Source organism: Prosopis cineraria, unplaced genomic scaffold (genome assembly GCF_029017545.1).
Source record: "Prosopis cineraria cultivar Desert tree isolate PC_DT_omini unplaced genomic scaffold, ASM2901754v1 PC5, whole genome shotgun sequence".
In the NCBI taxonomy this organism is placed as follows: Eukaryota; Viridiplantae; Streptophyta; class Magnoliopsida; order Fabales; family Fabaceae; genus Prosopis; species Prosopis cineraria.
The window spans coordinates 22,179,572-22,197,659 of NW_026555336.1; the positions used below are offsets into that span (position 1 = coordinate 22,179,572).

Below are 18,088 nucleotides of genomic sequence, written 5' to 3' on the forward strand. Positions count from 1 at the left end.
TACTATCTTGTCTTTAGGCTTCTCACTGTTTTTGATTTCTCCTCTTTCTTTCTTTACAGCCTCCCCTTTTCTTGCAACTTGTCCTCAAGTGCTTGGACTTGAGCCCACGGCCTTGACATGTGACATGTGTAGAATTTTTCCTTTTCCCAATAGCTTGGGAATCCTACGAACATCAAGCTCGAGGGAGAGAGAAAAACTCATAGATTCGGCCTAATGGCTTTAGTACTACCAACACAAAGAAGATATACCCTCTCAAGCATTTCAAGATCAAGCATAGGAGATATTTTAAACAAATCATGAGAAGAAGTAGTTGCATCATCAGCATGCATCAATCTCTATCTCTCTAAACAAATAGGACACTACATCCATCAATACATGTAGTAGTAACAAGAGACAAATCATCACCAACATGTGAGAAAGAGATCAAGCATGTGAGACTCACAAGCATCATGAAGCAATAACTCAATGGGAACTTACACCTAACAAGAAATAATCCTCAAAAGGATGTTTCATTGCTTCATATATATTAAAAATAACATGATCCTCTCCACATTTCAAAATCAAACTACCTTTTCCATGTCAATCAATGTACGGGCAGTCCTCATAAATGGCCTTCCTAAAATCAAAATATCATCCCCACTCCCTTCTTTTGACATATCAAGCACATAGAAATCCACAGAAAAATAATAGACCTTTAACACAAACCAACAAGTCTTCTACTACTCCATGTGGTCTTCTAACACTTCTATCCGCTAATTGGCATATCATAGGTGTCTTATGCATGCAATCAAGACTCAAGGCATGATAAATTGAAAGAGCATAACATTAATGGCTGCACCTAAGTCTATCAATGCATGAGAAAATGTTGTGTGTGTGTTGCCAATTGCATGGAATTGTGAAGGAACCGGGTCCTCACATTTATAGGGAGTTGAGGCTTCATGATAGCACTCACAGATGAGGGTAATTGTACCCTTGCATTAGGCCTAAATTTTCTTTTATTTGTACAACAATCTTTCAAAAATTTGGCATACTTAGGAAAGTTCTTAACTACATCCATCAAGGGTACATTAACATGAATCTTGTGGAAGAAAAATCATATACCTCTTGATCAAATTGTCCCTTTACTTGCTTAGGGACCACTTGTGCTTGTGGAAAAGGAAGCTTCTTCATAATCTCTTGACTTTGCTTCCTTCTTCCTTCCTTGAACTCTCCTTTCTTGTTTCACTTTGCTCGGCCTCTCCCTCTTTTTCCTTACTAAACAACTCGGCCATAGTCCCTTTTTCACCTTAGATGGTGGTTGCTCACATATGATCTCCTCAATGTTTTCATCCTCATCATCTCTACAAAAAGATGCATCATTAGGAGCAAAAGAAGAACTAGAAACATTAACATCAATTGAAGAATTTAAAGAGGGCTTCTCGGCCTTCCCTTGTCTTTTGTCTTCTTGTACTCTTTCTCCCAACTCCTTGCCACTCCTCAATGTGATAGCATTAAGATTAGCTTTAGGATTAGCAACGGTGTTGGATGGTAATGTAGAGGCTTGAGCATTGGCTGCACTTAATTGGTTAGCAAGCATATTCATTTGAGAAGTAAGGGCATCAATTTTAGAGTTCATGTTCTCACACTTGTTACCCATACTCTCTACCTTGTTCCCTAAGCCATCATACATGTTTTTATACAAAGAGTTCATTTCAATCAACTGCTTACGTAACACATTCACATCATTAGAAGAGTTCGAATTAGAAGAACTCTCAATTGGAACAAGCCTCCTATCACTATAAGAATTAGAAGAAGGTGTAAGAGAATTACCACTTGGATTGTAGCTTTGAGAAGAGCTACCTTGAGACAAATGAGGTGGAGGGTCACGGCCAAAGGTGTTTTGATAGGATCCTCTTTGTTGATTGTCTTGTAAAGCCACATTTGGATTTGAATAGGAGAAATTAGGATGGTCTCTCCATGAAGGGTTGTAAGTATTAGAATAAGCTCCTTGCCCTTGCCTCCCACCATAGGATTGTTTTCCATTGTAGATAGCATTTACTTGTTCAAACTTAATAGGACAATTGCTTTCTACATGCATAGGTGAGTCACAAAAAGTACAAGAATAAGGGACAAGTGCTTGAGAAGTACTTACATTGCTCACTTGAGATATTTGTGGAGCCAACATTCTCCCAATCTTGGCAGCTAGCAAGTCCACATATGAATCATTAAGAACTGAGGACCTACCATATTCACATTTCTCTTTTCCCTTGTAGAGTATTGAGCACCACTTGAAGCCATCTTGTCAATTAGTTCCCAAGCCTTTAAGGAAGTGAGGTCAATCAAGCATCCACCACTAGCGGCATCAATGTAACTTTGTCTCTTGGAATCAAGCCCTCATAGAAATATTGGACTAAATTCTCACTAGAAATTTGATGGTGTGGGCATTTAGCCAAAAGGCCTTGGAATCTAGTCCAATACTCATAGAGACTCTCATCCTCTCCTTGTTGGACCCCATAGATTTGCTTTCTCAAATTGGTGACCTTGGAATTTGGAAAGAATTTATCTAAGAAGAGTCTTCTTAGCTCGGCCCATGTGCTCACTTTCACATAAGAAGGGTAGTTGAAATACCACTCCTTTGCTAAACCTTCAAGAGAAAATACAAAAGCCTTAGCTTGAACATCATCAACATTTACATGCATAGGCTTCATAGTATCACAAACCAATAGGAAAGTATGCAAAAACCTATGGCATCCTCTCCTGGTAACCCATGAAATTTAGGCAATGCATTAATCAAAGAGGATTTAATTTCAAATTGAACATTAGTAGGAGGAACATATAAGCCATAAGGATTATCATGCCAATTAGGTTGAGTTAATTGCCTAATGCTCCTCTCCTCTCTAGGGTTATGCAAGCCTTCAAATTCATTATTAACATGGCCATCATCATGCAAATTCTCATTCCCATTCCCATGGCCCTCATTATGCACATGCTCATGTCCTAAGATACCTTCCATTGTTGAATTACAAACCAAATGAGAATCAAGAATAGGTTGTGATCTTCTCAATCTAGAAATAGTTCTTTCAATTTCTGGATCTAATTCAACAAAAGAGGTATGTTTTCTTCGGGTCATGCACTAATCAAGCTCAAGAAAATTAAGAACAAAGAACAAACTAAACTAAAATGCAAATCAACATGAAACAATTCAAAACACACAAAAGCAAGAGAAATAATTTTTTATTTTTTTTTATTAAACTCAAACTCATAGCAACAAAATGAAAAAAAAAAATAACACCAAACAAGTAGAAAGAGAGTTAGAAATGCTCAATCAAGAAGCTTTGGCAATTCTGGAATTCGCACACAGTAGGCTCTCTGGAGACAGTGAACTTGTGAATTTTCTATCAGCAAATCCACATGATAAATTCCCCTGAAACTTTTATGAGAAACACAAGAGATATACAGGAAAATTATATAAAACTTTTAGATTAAAAATCCTTCCAATCGTTCCCAGAATTTTTCACAAGTTGGTCCTCAAGTCTGGAGAAACAGGATTTCGTCCAGAAGACCTTCAGAGCTTCTAACAAACTTTCAAATAGGAAAATGGAAAAATTGAAGAAAATCCTAAACACAAGAAACAAAGATAAGACAGCGATAAGAAAAATGAAACTGGAATCAATCAATTTGAACGCACAAAGAGGAAGATATGCTAACTCAAAGTTGAAACAGGGTTTTGGGAATCCTCTGTAATGGCTCCCTGGACCTTGTTAGATTGTAAATTTCCACAGGACACTTCCCACGTCCAAAATTGACCAAACCAATTTTAAAGTGAAGCTAGGATATAGAGCTTTCAATGAAATAAATTTCACGTTCAAATTCCCTCAGACTCATTCCCAGTTAATTTTTCAATTTCAGACAGAGACACTAGAAACAGAGTATTTTCAGCTCTACACCAAACCAACGAAAATTGCACTAAATTTTTTTTCTTTTTTCAAAACAGAATAAAAACACTCAAAACACACAAAAAACACTAAAAACGACACACAAAAATAAATTTTTATAATTTTCAAAAGATTTTTCAGGAACACTAAAAATGTAAATTAAGTACTAAACAACCTTAGAATTAAACTTAAACCATTCCCCGGCAACGGCGCCAAAATTTTGATAGGAAATTAGTCCTTATCCTCAAAATTACACTAAAGCTAACCCTAATGCAATATAGGGCCAACCCTAGGTCATCTCCCAAGGAATGGTTTTAAGTCTAATTGAAAGTTATCTAGTGAAATAAATCAACCAAAGTTTGTAGGAATTTAGTTATCTAGCTAATTATCTAAACTAATTACCTAATATGCAAGTAATTAAAATGCTAGTGAAAGTGAGTGAAATGAACTTCCCTTTTTACAATAATGGAACCCTAGAGATTAGTTGATTTTGGACTCATTATCTTCTCATGATTAGGCTAAGTTTAGCTTCCCTTTCCTCTTGACTAAAGCTGTCATGACTTAAGAAAATTATCCTAAGCCAATTAACCTAATTAGCTAACCTCCCTAGGTCTTAGATTAAAGTCCCTAGTTTAATTAACCAATTGGTGAAGACATTAGCCAAGTGATTCACTCAAAATCCTCTCTCAACAGCCATGGTCAAACACATAAATTGAGCAACCACAAGATTATGTCAAGCTACTCAACAACACAAGCATTAACACCACAAGATTATGCAATATTAACACAAGAAATTCACTAATTGAAAAACACAAGATTATGTGCCAAACAAAGAGTGGCAAAATTCAGTCATGGCTGTCCAAGGAAGAAATTAAATGAAACAATCCTCTCTCTTTACATCAACATCAAATTCAAATTAGAATTTATAAGCTAAGATGATTAAACCCTAGATTAAGGAATCTAACCATCTAGTAAAAAGAGAAGAGGATAGGAAACAAAAGAACTTAGCCAATTTGAAGCTCAAGACTCATCCTCCATCTTCATCTCTCTAGGATTCCACAAAGAAACTTAGCCAATCTTCATCTTCAAGAACCCTAGTGATTGCTTGTGAAGGCCAAACTCCATAGCTCTTGAATGATGAAAATGAGCTTCAATCCTTGTGAAAATGGAAGGGATGGAATGAAAATGAAGAAAGGAGAAGAATGGTATGAGTTTTGTGGAGGTTTGGTGGCTGAAAATGGAGGTTAGGGTGCTGGAAAATGAAGAACAAAAGAGAGAAAATGAAGAACACTATGGACAAGAGAGAGAGAATGTGGAAGATGAATGAGATATGTGTTGGATCCCATTTGAGACTTAAAATGGCGTGCTCCTTGGTGTCTCCCATCAGCTGAAGCTTAATTAAAATAAGGAAAAAGAAATTAAAATGTAAATGGGAGCCTTGTCACACTTGCAAGGTGGCAACTTCCTATTGGTTTGTAGATGATTCCAATGTGTGCCTAATTTCCCATGTGTCATCCACATCATTTTAGCTGATCTAATCCCTCAAAATAATCATAATTCACGTGCAAACCATCAGCCATTGTCCTCAAGGAGTGTTGACCTCAATTGCCCAATTGATGCACAAGTCACATGCCACCTATGTCACATAAATCACATAATTCAATTAAATAGCATATGATATAATAAAATCTAATTCATGTCCAGAATTAAATTCATAATTAGAAGGGAGAATTTATTAAATTAACCAAGTTTTAGGCTGCACAAAATTATATAAAAATTTTCACACAAAGGCAAACCAAAAACTAGGACAAACTAAGACACTCAAGAAAGTGTTGACTTTTTTATTTAATTACTCCCAAACTAAAATGAATTTTAAAAATATAATTTCACCATTCATCAACTGGACATAAAATGCACTTTTCAATTTTTCTTGTACATTTTCTCAAAAGTTCATTTTTTGGACCAAAATGCCCCTAGTGCACTGAAATTAGAAACTTAGGCAAAGTTCCAAATCTAATGCAATGTGTGCACTTGAAGGTGATAAATCATTAATAAAATGGTCCTAATTGACAAATAAAAGTGGGTAACAAATGTGTTCTATCAAACTGGTAGTTCTATCACAGAGCAAATGGCGTTCGAGGGACTCATCCCTCTGTGCCATCTGCCACGACGGGCACAGCTAGCGCCACTGTGGACAGACCAGAATTTTTACAAAAAGGATTGTTTCAGTCGGTTTTGAAATGATTTGATTTTCATGCTTCCGTATTTGTTCTAAATTAATGTTTAACCATGATTTAAGCTTAAACAATATTTTAAAAAAGAGTTTTCTTAGGATCGTAATGTTTTAAACTAATTATCTTTAAACCCTTGGGTTCTAATAACTTTTTTATTGGATTTTATTTAATCCTAATTATCACAACAATGTGTATGAGCGTTGTCCTGGTAATGTCGAGGCAAACATTATATATATTACCTTTGTTCGGGTATTTCTACCACCAAAAGTAAGTTCAAGTCAATATGTGATTGATCTAATAGAGCCTATAATTTGTGTCAAGGAGCTTCGGAGGATTGGTGGATAGATGATCATGCTAGTGTGTTAAATGTGTGAAAAAAGGGCTTTTAAAGAGAAAAGCTATATTATGATAAATGTGTGTGTGTGTGTGTGTTAATACTTTGATTTTCTTACTTTGGCATGGTTATTTGTGTTAATAGACATTAAATAAACTATATTGGTCACCGAGATTTTGATCTCACCCATAGTTATTTATATTTTTCATGTTCTAGCAGTTGTAGTGCTCAAGGGAAAGATTCAGGCTAAGAATTATGATTTTCTTGATAAAGCCTTATAAGAATTGGTGTAATGAATTTGTATATAAGTAGTAGTAAATGTGTATATAAGTTGCCTTGGGAAACATATGCATTTTACTATGAGTTTTTATGGTGTTTAGTGCTTTGTTTTTCCCTAGCCCTATGTATATGAGTGTATATGATGAAATGATAGTGTGGATTAGTGGGAATGACGAATGTGGGATATGTATGTGAACTTAGCCTTGTGTATAAATGAAATTGAGGAAATATAAATTTGCCCAAGTTATATGTGATAGGCAGTTTACAAGCCAATTGTGTGTATGCGTGTTATATTACAGATATAATTGGTCAATCAGATATATATTGTCCAATTGGACGTGATCAAGACCCTAAACATGGCTAATGACTTATGGTTTTGATTAGAGATGCTCACATGGCATATTTTAACTTAAAACAATCAAAATGCACTTGAGTGTCCAATTTTCAAACGAGGTATTAGATTTAAATGAAACCAATGTCATTGGTTAGATGTTGAAACAAGTTTTGCATAAGTGCTTAAACCATCCCAATCGAATATCGAATGCAAAAACAGCATACTTCTAAGGTTCGTATCAGAATCAAAAATTTGACAATAAATTCTACTACGTGCACCATGGCACATGGCACAGAGCGGGCAGCTGGGATCTCTATGCCACATGCCACAATGCATGAGGCACGAGCCGTGACACATGGCCCTTATTTGATTTAGTTTGGTTGAATTATACATGTTTTCTAGTTGATTTTAAGATGTTATTGGATAATGCTTCCGTTGTGTAATGTTTTACCACTTGTGTATATATATATATATATATTATTAAATGGTTTTAAAAAAATTTTATATTGGGATTCCAAAGTTTTCAAAGTTAATTATTTTGGTTAATAGTTAGCATGGTGGGTTGTATGGTAATATCGTTAAGGACATTACAAAACCAAAGTTTAAAACAAGCTTAATAAAATAATGGAAGCATAGAAACATAAATTAAGTCATACAATAATCAAAAGGGAAATTTGAACACCTTTCAAATTGCACTATCCATTGTGGCAAATAGCAAGCTAAAGAAATGCTATGGCCAGGTCAATGGCGTTCTTGAATGTCAGAGTTGTCAAAATTAGAGGTTCATGGCGAGTCAGTGACTACTGAATGCTAACTAGAATGAGAGGCAAAGGATTTTGAATGGTTGGGGAGTGGAGACTCTAAAATGCATTTAACTGGAGATTATAGAGAAACTAGGTTAAGGTTTCTTCTTTCTTGAAATGAAATGAGAAGGCAGGGGTGGACAAAATTTAAACCACAGCTTGACAAGACAGGGGTTGGCTACACATCAACATATTTTTTAAATTTTTTATTCACCTAAGGTAAGGTTGGACAACATTGTCCAACACTTCAACCTTAACCCTAGCCCTACCCGATGGTTTAACCCTACCCAACCATGCTCGATATTCTTTAGGCAGCTTTTTCATCCATTGAGTAAGGCATTTTATTGTCAGACCTTGTCGAGCATATCGGGTTTTTGGGAACCTTGAACCACCCTAAGTACCACATCACATGAATTTCTAAAATATCAACCATTCAAATATAAATCATGATTTTTATAATAAAATATAGATATACATATTCACTTTCATAAACCTTATAAACATTCAAATACACAAGTGAAAGGATTAAATTGTCTGGTTACTTGAACCCTTTGTCACAAAACTAGTTATCGTGGCAATTACCAACTCTACAAGGTCTACTAGCTCAATGGGGCTCAATCAATATTTATTCTACAAGATTAAACAATAATTTATTATAACTTTAATTAAATCCCTTCTTTAGCCTAATTTTACGTACCCGCAATACCCAAATTTCTTTAACACAAATAACACTTACACAATACTCTATTAATTTCATTTAACACCTAAGCACTCAGATAATGTTAGTTCTTCATCCACATTACTCCTAATATTACAAATTTCATTTAAGGTTTATCCAACCCTAACCAAAAGGTTCCAAATCACTACAAAAACCTTAAACTAAGGTTTTAGAAGTTTAATTTAACTTCTCAAAGCCCTAACTAAGTTAATGGGTTTGGTCAAAACCCGAGGAGAACTGAGAATCAACACCCATTCAAACTAAATCAACAAAAATTCACATAGAGATGGAGAGTGGATAGGAAGCTTACCCAAGTATGTGGCTAGCTCAAATTGCCTCCAAATTGTCCACAAAGTAAAGCCCTAGTAGAGCCACCAGCCTTTTATATTGCCCTTCTCATTTTCTTTCTTTTATTCCTTCTGCTTTGAACACGTGCAACAATATGATAAAACCATATTTTTGTTCATTCGCCATGGTGCATGGCATGTTTATCGTAATGGATGGCACAGTGATGATCAGTATATTTTGGGCCTCACTTTGATGCCCCATTCACATGAACTCCAATCTAGCTCTCTTCTAAGGTTGTCCAATGATCCAATAACCTCATTAGCCATCCAAAAATATCATTAATTAATTAATCACTCAACTTTACCAAATTTACCCCCTTTTAAACACAAAAATTTAAAGTTAAAAATTGATGATATTACACCATACCTTTTTATTCATTATCATTTTAAATATTAATCATTGATATAGTAGTTATGTCATTTTATTATTTTACTCATATAGGTAATTGCACTATTTAACACTTAAAATAATTTGCAAAAATAACATCCCATGCACCAATGCATAGGTGATTAGCTAGTTATGGGTAAAAAAAGTATATTGGCCCCTAAACTATGGTTTGAATTCTTTTTACAAGAGGTGTTAATATTTAGTGTCCAACTATATCACGAATAGAATTTTCTCCAATAAGAAGATACATGTAAGTAATAAAAAAATTATTTTTTTTTGCAAAATTTTTTATTTTTGTGCATATTAAAAATATAAACATTTTATTTTATTTTTGAACTTATTACCCCTTGAAAAATTAAAACATAATTAGAAAACTATATATATATATATAGTATGATAATATGATATTATAAAAATATAATATAAAACTAGCTTTAAAATGTTTGTAGTCACAATTAAATATGCTTTATTTTTGTAACAATATAAAAAAGTAAGTATAAAATAGTCATATAAATTATTTTATCATATTAATAATTAAAAATATAATATAATATATGTATATCATTTTAATAATATATTATTTGATATATGTATGTAGTTAAATAATATATATATATATATATAAAATTTTTCATATAATAATTATTATATAAATAAGGTTCACTTTCCTTATTTTCACTCTCTTCCAATTTTCTTGCTGCAAGAGATTATTCTTACACTTTACAGATGCTATAATTACCAAATCATATTTTAGAGTATCATTTTTGTCATTCACTATCATTCCCATTAACTCGGATATTGAGCATAACTTGAATATTCTTAAATAAGAAATAAAAATTCTTTGAAATGAAATAAATCAAAAATTATATGAAAATAAAAAAGTGATTATCATAAATACCTCCTCATTATAGTACACTTTAATCATTTTTAGAATGTTCTACATAACGGGTGACTTCCCCTTAAATTTTTGGGCGATCTAAAACTGTTTTTTAAAAATATTTTTGGTAATAATTTATTTTAAATGAAGGAGAATATATAATATTTTGAAGTTCATATTAAAATTTATGAGAAAAAGAATATTTTAATTTTCAAGCATAAAAATAAAATAATGAGATGAGATTTGAATAATCTATTTGAGCGTGACTGATGTTTAAATTTAGATTCGATTGTAGCGTTGGACATAGATTGTTATTTAAAAGAAAAAAAGAAAAAAAAGAAAAAGACAATTGTCTAAATGAAAAATTACTAAAAGGCCTCATGAAATGCAAAAATAACTCTCAAGTTTCATAGGCCTTTATTATAAATAAGTTTTAATATACATTTACCAAAATACCCTGATCAAAAAATTAAAAAAAAAAAAATCTCTCCTCACGGTCATTTTAGTAAAAGTACTCCAAAACTAATGTCCAATTAAGATATATGGGATTTAAAGTTAATTTTACACTTCATTGGACTTTTTAAAAATTAAATTCCTTCTGTGGACCTCTCAATGATTTTTCCTATATAAATACTCTGAGAAAGAATCCCAATTCGGAATCGGGAACCCAGAGCACAACCTAAAAAATACCATCAACATGGGACAGTATTGTAATTTCAACCTTAAAGTGATCGTTGTATATTGGGGTCAAACTGGTTGTATGTATGAAGCCCACAGGATTTAGAAACCGCGTGGGTACGTTAGTTCACATTTATCCAATTGGCAATAGCCATTAAATTAAATTAAATTAAAATTAAATCTAAACTCGGGACTCAGCCGCTTAAACTTTCATATCATAATGGATAACGCCACGTCAACGTGTCCGAAAAGACATTTTACCCTCGCCGGAATATTCCTCACCGACCGGCTATGTCCAAATTCCCAACACGTCTAGCGATTTCCCGAAAACTATATATATCTCTCTTTCATCCAAATTTTTGCCCTAGAAACCCTCGTTTCGCCTCCTCTAGCCGCAACATGCTCTTCCCCACCAACCACTCAATTTCTCTCCGGTCTCCCCTCAAAAACTCAGTAAATCCACTGCTTCTCGCTGGGTTTTTTCTGGAAATTTGTTTCGTATGCCTGTTAGGATGAACCTCTTTTGTTTATTCCCTAGGATCTTGAGTTTTCGAAGATGTTAGCTGCTTCCTCTTGATCTCCCAGTCGTGTAATTTCAAGAGGAAATTTTGCTCACTGCGATGGATACTGTGGAATTACCTTTTCCCGTAGACGTCGCACCAGCTCCCACGCTGATAGCGCCCGAGGGTTTAGTCAGAGCTGGGGTTACAGTCAAGGAGGTGGAAGGTCGGGGATCTGATCGCGTTTCCATTGTAGCCAACCATTCGATTTATTATTGCGACCCGCGACTTGAAAATGGTGGGTGGTTCTCGTTTTTTTCGCCTGAGCTCTCGAATGTGTGCTATTCCTGAAAGTTCCCTTTTGTGCCCTTAATTTTTTAATTAAATGTTATAAAAATTGCTGTTTAATCTGGTTGGGAAATATGCTTTACTTGCATTACAATTAGGTGTTTTATTTATTTGTTTGTTTATTTTTGTATGTGGGATATCCTTGAAATTATGAAAACTTTGGATTCTGAGATCTCACAATTACTTTAAGAAAAAAGGTCAAGTATAGAATTTCCTTGCTACTGCATAGTTTCCTGATGTTATTATAAGAATGTTCCTTATATTCTCATCTCATTAGACTGAAAGGTACCCTAACCACAGTTATGAAGATTTTTTTTGTTTTGGCAATTTTCGATGCATAACTGAAATGTACACTTGATGTTATAAAGGAATGTTTTGTTTGTTTTGTGAATTAATGGGATCATATTGAATCGAGGAATCGATATTTCACACCGACATAGCAACATGACAAAATTTGACGTATATATAGGTCATGTAGTTTCATGTCGTGTCCAGTATGAATATTCGATCCGTCAAACCTGCAAACAACATTTTTATGGGTGTTTGTGCTCCATATTAAAGGACTAAATGAAGTGTTTTGCGAAACGCCTGCCAACTGTTCTGGCCTTGATAGATACACTGATTCTCTTTGCTCCAGGATTCTGTTTTAGTTTACCCCAAGTTTTATGGTGGGATTCAACCTGGGCTCTCCTCTGTTTTCCTCAGCCATGAATAGCACACTTTAGTGGGTTCAACACTAGGAGATAACGCAATGAATTAACCCTGTGTCATTCTGGTAGATCTATTATGTATTTGCGGCCCTTAATCCCCTAAGTGAGAGTTTCTTGTACGCTGGTTGAAGTAGATGTTGACTTGGTTAACTACATGGAAATGTTAAATGTTACTGAAATTAATAAATCTTGTTAGTTTTAACATATAGTTATGGCTGAAATGGTGATTTTATAGTTTACAGATCAACCAAAAAGCCATTGAACAGTTCAATTCATTTGAAAAGAACTTATTGTTTGAGGAGTTTCTTATCCAACAACTTTCTGTACTCTATTTTCTTAGTGACACTTATTTTGTGAAATAATTAAATAAGCTAAGGTCAAACTGAGTATCTTCTATGCTTGCCACATTGACCAAGCATTTCCCTTGGGCAGAGTATGTTATCAACGTCACTCCTAAACTTTTGATATGCTTATTTCTTTTGCCTGTCTATATATTGTTGGTTGGTTACGAATGCTTTCCTATTTTTGGGATGCTCCTTTAAATGGCCTTATTGAGGCAAATTTTGTTTGTATCAGATGTTGCAAATGTGAAAAGTGATACTGAGTTTCGCTCTGGAGATGGATTTCCTGAGACTGAGCTCATTAAGAATTCTAGCATGCTGCCCAATCTTCAGTGTGAAGAGGTATCCAATGGTACGCATGCCAAAGGAAAAAATTGCCGAGTAATTTCTTCCAAACATGAAGGTTTGCCATTCCAACAGAAAGCAGGAAAAGTTCACAGGAGTGTTTCTTCAAGTTCGAAGAGGCTGCGAATATTAGAAGATTCTACAGACCTGAAAGGAATTGAGAATTCAAAGGAATCTTCTGATAAGCATGCATCAAATCATATAAAGTGTGATTCTTCAGGTATAATTCTTTTGACTGTGGTTAGTACTCAAATTACCTGTCAATAATCTATTAATTATCCTACATCTATGTTCTTCTAAACTTTCTTTATCTTGGGATAGAAAAAAGTCAAGTATCAAAACAAAAGAGCAATGGTAGCAAGCGTGGGGATAAGAAGAACATTAAAGTTCCTTCGAAGGCTAAATTTGACTCATCATCTATGAAGTTGGGTGCAGCAGTCTTCAACTCTGCCTGTGGAGGGAACAACTTTTTTGGTATAATTTTGGGCATATTGTATTTTTCTACAAATGATCATAAACCTCCTGTCTCTTCACTTCCTTCATGGCTATGTCCTTGTTTGATTATTTCCCTGGTATATATGTACTACCATGTTTTAAGTTATAACTCAGTGTATAACTTCACAGCATCCCCCTTTCAACCTGTTTGAAATATGATTTTGGTGTTTGTAGCACGTTATCTGACAATTATCTCATCTGTTTAATAAATTCGAAAAAAACCTTTAGTTAGTCAACTTTTGTACTATGTAAATGACTGAATGTACGTTCTATTCTCTATTAATTATCATAACAAAAGAGCAACGGTGGCAAGCATGAAGATAAGGAGAACATTATAGTTCCTTCAAAGGCTAAATTTGACTTATCGTCTATGAAGTTGGGTGCAGCAGTCTTCGACTCTACCTGTGGAGGGGACAACTTTTTTGGTATAGTTTTGGGCATATTGTATTGTTCTACAAATGATCATAAACCTCCTGTCTCTTCACTTCCTTCACGGTTGTATTCTCACGTGATTATTTTCCTGGTATTCTACACCATGTTATAGCTCAGTGTATAACTTCACAGCATCAACCTTTCAACCTGTTTGAAATCTGATTTTGGTATTTGTAACATGTTATCCGTCAATTATCTCATCTGTTTAATAAATTGGAAAATAACCTGTGGTTAGTTGACTATTATGCTACGTGAATGTACATCATATTCGCTTAAAGAAATATTTAAACATTAAGTATTCTGAGGTCTTGTTTTTGGCACTCTGGTTGTAATGGTATAAAGCCAAAAATTGGTCTATTTTGGACTTATATTTTGTTAGCTTAAAAGCAATGAAGCGGTTTCGGCCTCTTATATTATTGACATTATATTACAGGGTCTGTTGGTTGTAATGCTTCAATGTTTTATGGAGTTTCTGCCTATTAAAATGCCATGCTTCAAATGACTATAATTGTTTTTGTATTTGGACTGCAGTAGAAGCACTTATTGATAGTCAGTTTTTTGTCCTTTTAGATCTTCAGAGTATCATTATTTATGTTCTATTCTAAATTGCAATTCTCATTTTTCGGCCAACTAAATTTTTTCCATGAGCATAACGAAAATTTGGCATATTGATAAGATTTTATTCATATACCTGATTTTTTTTTTTTTTTGGCGTTCTGATGCTCTATAACTGCTATTATTAAGATGACCTTGTGTGCATTTCAAATGAAATTTTTTGTTGCTGTTGCCAGGATTGTATGGTCTAAAGCATGATATTCATGATGTCACAAAGCCTGTGGAAGAGCCAACATTAGATGAGCTCCTTAAAGGCACTTTTGACTGCCCTAGTTTGGGAAAAGATAAGGGGAAGAAAACATCAAATATTAGTGACAATTTTTTGAGCTCTGTTAGGAAGGCTTGCTCCATCCTTCACGTCCTGAAATCTGTTCAACCCCAAAGCATGGCTGAGATTGACAGCTCCTCCAGCAGGAAAATGTCTGCTTCTGAATCAAGTTCGGTTTGTGTCGTAGAAAGTGGTGATAATAGGGATAAAGAGCAGTCTTTTGCAACAGATATGTCTATATGTCACAAGGTAAGTGTGGATAATTTTGTGCTCAGTGTTGAGCTGCCTCTTAACTAAAACATGCTTTCTGCATTTGATTTCCTTAATCTCTTCATATTTAAGCAGAAACGTTTTGCTTGTGCATGTATTTTGGCATGGTGCCTATGCTAGTTTATCTTCATGTTATTAATGTTGTCTGTGGTGGTAACGAGAATTTATATTTGTTAATGACACACAGGAACCTTCTAGTGAAACTGAAACTCCAGTTAGTCCACTTGACTTTCCATTATATCAACCTAAGGATATCTTGGAACGCATTGCACTCCCCCAATCTCGGGATTTGGATTCTTTGCTCCTTGATGCATCCAAGGCTGTTGTTACCTCAAAGAGTAATAGTGATCTTCGTACAGTCAAGCATGTCAGTCGTCGACCTAGCTTGACAGCCTTTCCATGGTCTCATAATTTCAGTGGTCATTGTAGAACTAATTCTGATGCAGTTAGGTTATCAAGTAGAATCACGTGCCCAGGTAAATGGGCAAAGATAGGATTTGTTGCTAGCTTTATGGGAATGGATCTTGGAAGCTTCACGAACCTTGATTCATTCAGTTATGATCAGACTCTAGTTCCTTCAGTTGGTAGTTCAGACAATAAAGGTTTTCTGCCTTCATGTGCCAACATTCCTTTCTGTCATTGGGTTTTGTCATCTTCTGTAACATGTTCAAAAGGATCTCAGGTTACTACAGGTACATTTTTATCTATCAATACCTGGATTTCTGTTACCATGTTGTTTTAATTTCTTCTGCCATCTGGCCACTCCTTTTTCTCTAGAAATACTAAAGCGGCATTTTATTTTTATTTTTCCCCCCATGAAAATGCAGATTTTGAAGGCCAGGTCGATGGTAAAAAATATGGTATGTTCTTATTAAATACCACAACGCATCTTTTGCTAATGTGCATGCACTTGTTTGGCTGTTTCTATACCCCACTTTTCTTCTGTGTGCGCTTTTGTTCCTCTTGATTGAGCAATCTGAGACCTTATGAATTACCTATTGGAATCTCCATTTGCGAACATTCCTTTTGAGATCTGAAATATTTTTGTCCAAGGTTTGATATTTAAATCTTTGGAAACAACGTTACTGACTCCTGGCTTCTCTTGAAAATTGAAAAAATTTACTGAATTTGCAGTTGCAATTGAAATTCCCTCCCCTTTTCTTTTCTTTCTCCTCCTGTTTAACATATTTTGTGTCGACAGATGGAAATTGTTCAAAATTATTAGCTGCTGCACAAACTCTATATGAAATGGCAACTAGCTCACCAACGCAGAATGAGGGCACATCAGGGTGGCAGAAAAAGGCTTCACAAAAGTCCACAAAAGCTCGCAACTGGAAATCAAACGAGAAATCTGAGGAAATGATTTCGAAATCAACGTCAGCTATTGGATCTGATCAGTTAACCAGAAGTGCAGGGCAGATGATGCCCTCGAAGAAGCCGAGGCTTTCCATAATCAAGAGTAAGGACGGCGGTCCCTCTAATACTGTCAAGAAAGGACCATATGCATGGCCAACTTCAAAATCTAGTAGATCGTTACCGAATAAATCAATTAGGGAACCCATTGTGGAAAATAAACATTCAAACCCCGGCATCCTGAAGCAACATAGTATGATGCCACCTCCTCCCACTAGGGTTCTTGACAAGGCCTTTGACAGTCAACAGAAGGTCAGAAAAGTGGTGTTGATGGATTGGAAAAGGCAAGGGACAAGTCAGGTTGATCGAGCTTTTTCAAGCACGCAGTAGAAGCACCAACCCTTGACAGATGTGATTACCAAAAATGTTAGGTTGCTAGTGAAATGCTGCTTCGTACATATGCCATGGCGGCAATGAGATTTATTGTTGTAACTTGTTGTAATATGTTCAATGGAGAGCGCGATTCAAATGTTGTAACATCAAAGACAGGTGTACAAAACAAGCCGAAGAATTCTTTGCCTTCTGTAGATGATTTTACGAGGCAATAGAAAGTTTATGTTTGTGTATGTCTCTGTTGGTTAAATTGCTTGTAGTTGTAACTTACACCATACAGCATCTACTTGTGCTGCTTTGAAGGCCAGAGCATAAGAAGTATTCCTAGATATTGCATGAAAATATACAATCTGGATATACCCTATAGCATTAGATGTCTAAAATATGTTGAAGTCATGATTTTAGTTATCAGATTGTTTTAACAGTGAAGATCGTATAATGATTGATGGGACTAGTCGATTTATCTCGCATGTCCATATGAGACTTACAAACATCTCTTTTTCTTCCTCCACTTGTTCTCATGTATACCTCTATGCTACGAGTTGGGATGCTTATCACATTGATGAACATTATGATTGTTGAATCATATATTTTGATTATTACAAAACTAAAAGAAGAGGTGTATGTTACTTGTACAGATATCAAAAAATCCATAATGTAACAAAACCTCTAAGAACTTGAAGAATCAAGAGAAAAAAAAAAAGATCTATAGGTTTACGTCATTTATCTCTTTTAGGTTCAATGTGAAAACTATGAGAGCTTAATTACATATTATTAATTCGTAAGTGAATGCATCATCTTAAGCTCATAAGTCTTATTTGTGCATTATAAGTCTTGTCTTAGTCAATTCAAGCTTGAAAGTTAAGATAATTCATGCTTGAATTAGATCATAGAAGTTGATCTTTTCTGCTTGACGTTTCATACTTGAATCAAAATGAATCCACACGTGATTTGTCATTATAAGTACACTCACTGACATTTCACGCATGAATCAGAAGTGGTCCACACATGATTTGTCACCTTTATTTATATGATGCCTTGATGAAGCTTCTATGCTCCAATTCACGGCTAAAAGGTTTTTGTACGCACGCTTGAATTGTCACTTTGTGTTT

The 18,088-nt window shown here is 34.8% G+C and overlaps 1 protein-coding gene and 1 non-coding gene across 2 annotated transcripts; both read left to right on the plus strand.

Moving 5' to 3' along the window:
* Positions 1-2,406: 2,406 nt before the first annotated feature.
* Positions 2,407-2,513, plus strand: LOC129312264 (small nucleolar RNA R71). The gene has a single exon (XR_008593509.1). It is a non-coding gene; the product is annotated as a small nucleolar RNA R71 (small nucleolar RNA).
* Positions 2,514-11,262: 8,749 nt separating this feature from the next.
* On the plus strand, positions 11,263-17,209 carry LOC129311832 (uncharacterized). Its single transcript, XM_054954305.1, has 7 exons — positions 11,263-11,704; positions 13,041-13,370; positions 13,472-13,624; positions 14,869-15,209; positions 15,418-15,922; positions 16,058-16,090; positions 16,432-17,209. Exons 1-7 carry the CDS (start codon positions 11,527-11,529, stop codon positions 16,971-16,973), a joined length of 2,082 nt encoding a protein of 693 aa, XP_054810280.1. The 5' UTR covers positions 11,263-11,526; the 3' UTR covers positions 16,974-17,209.
* The last annotated feature ends 879 nt before the right edge of the window (positions 17,210-18,088 follow it).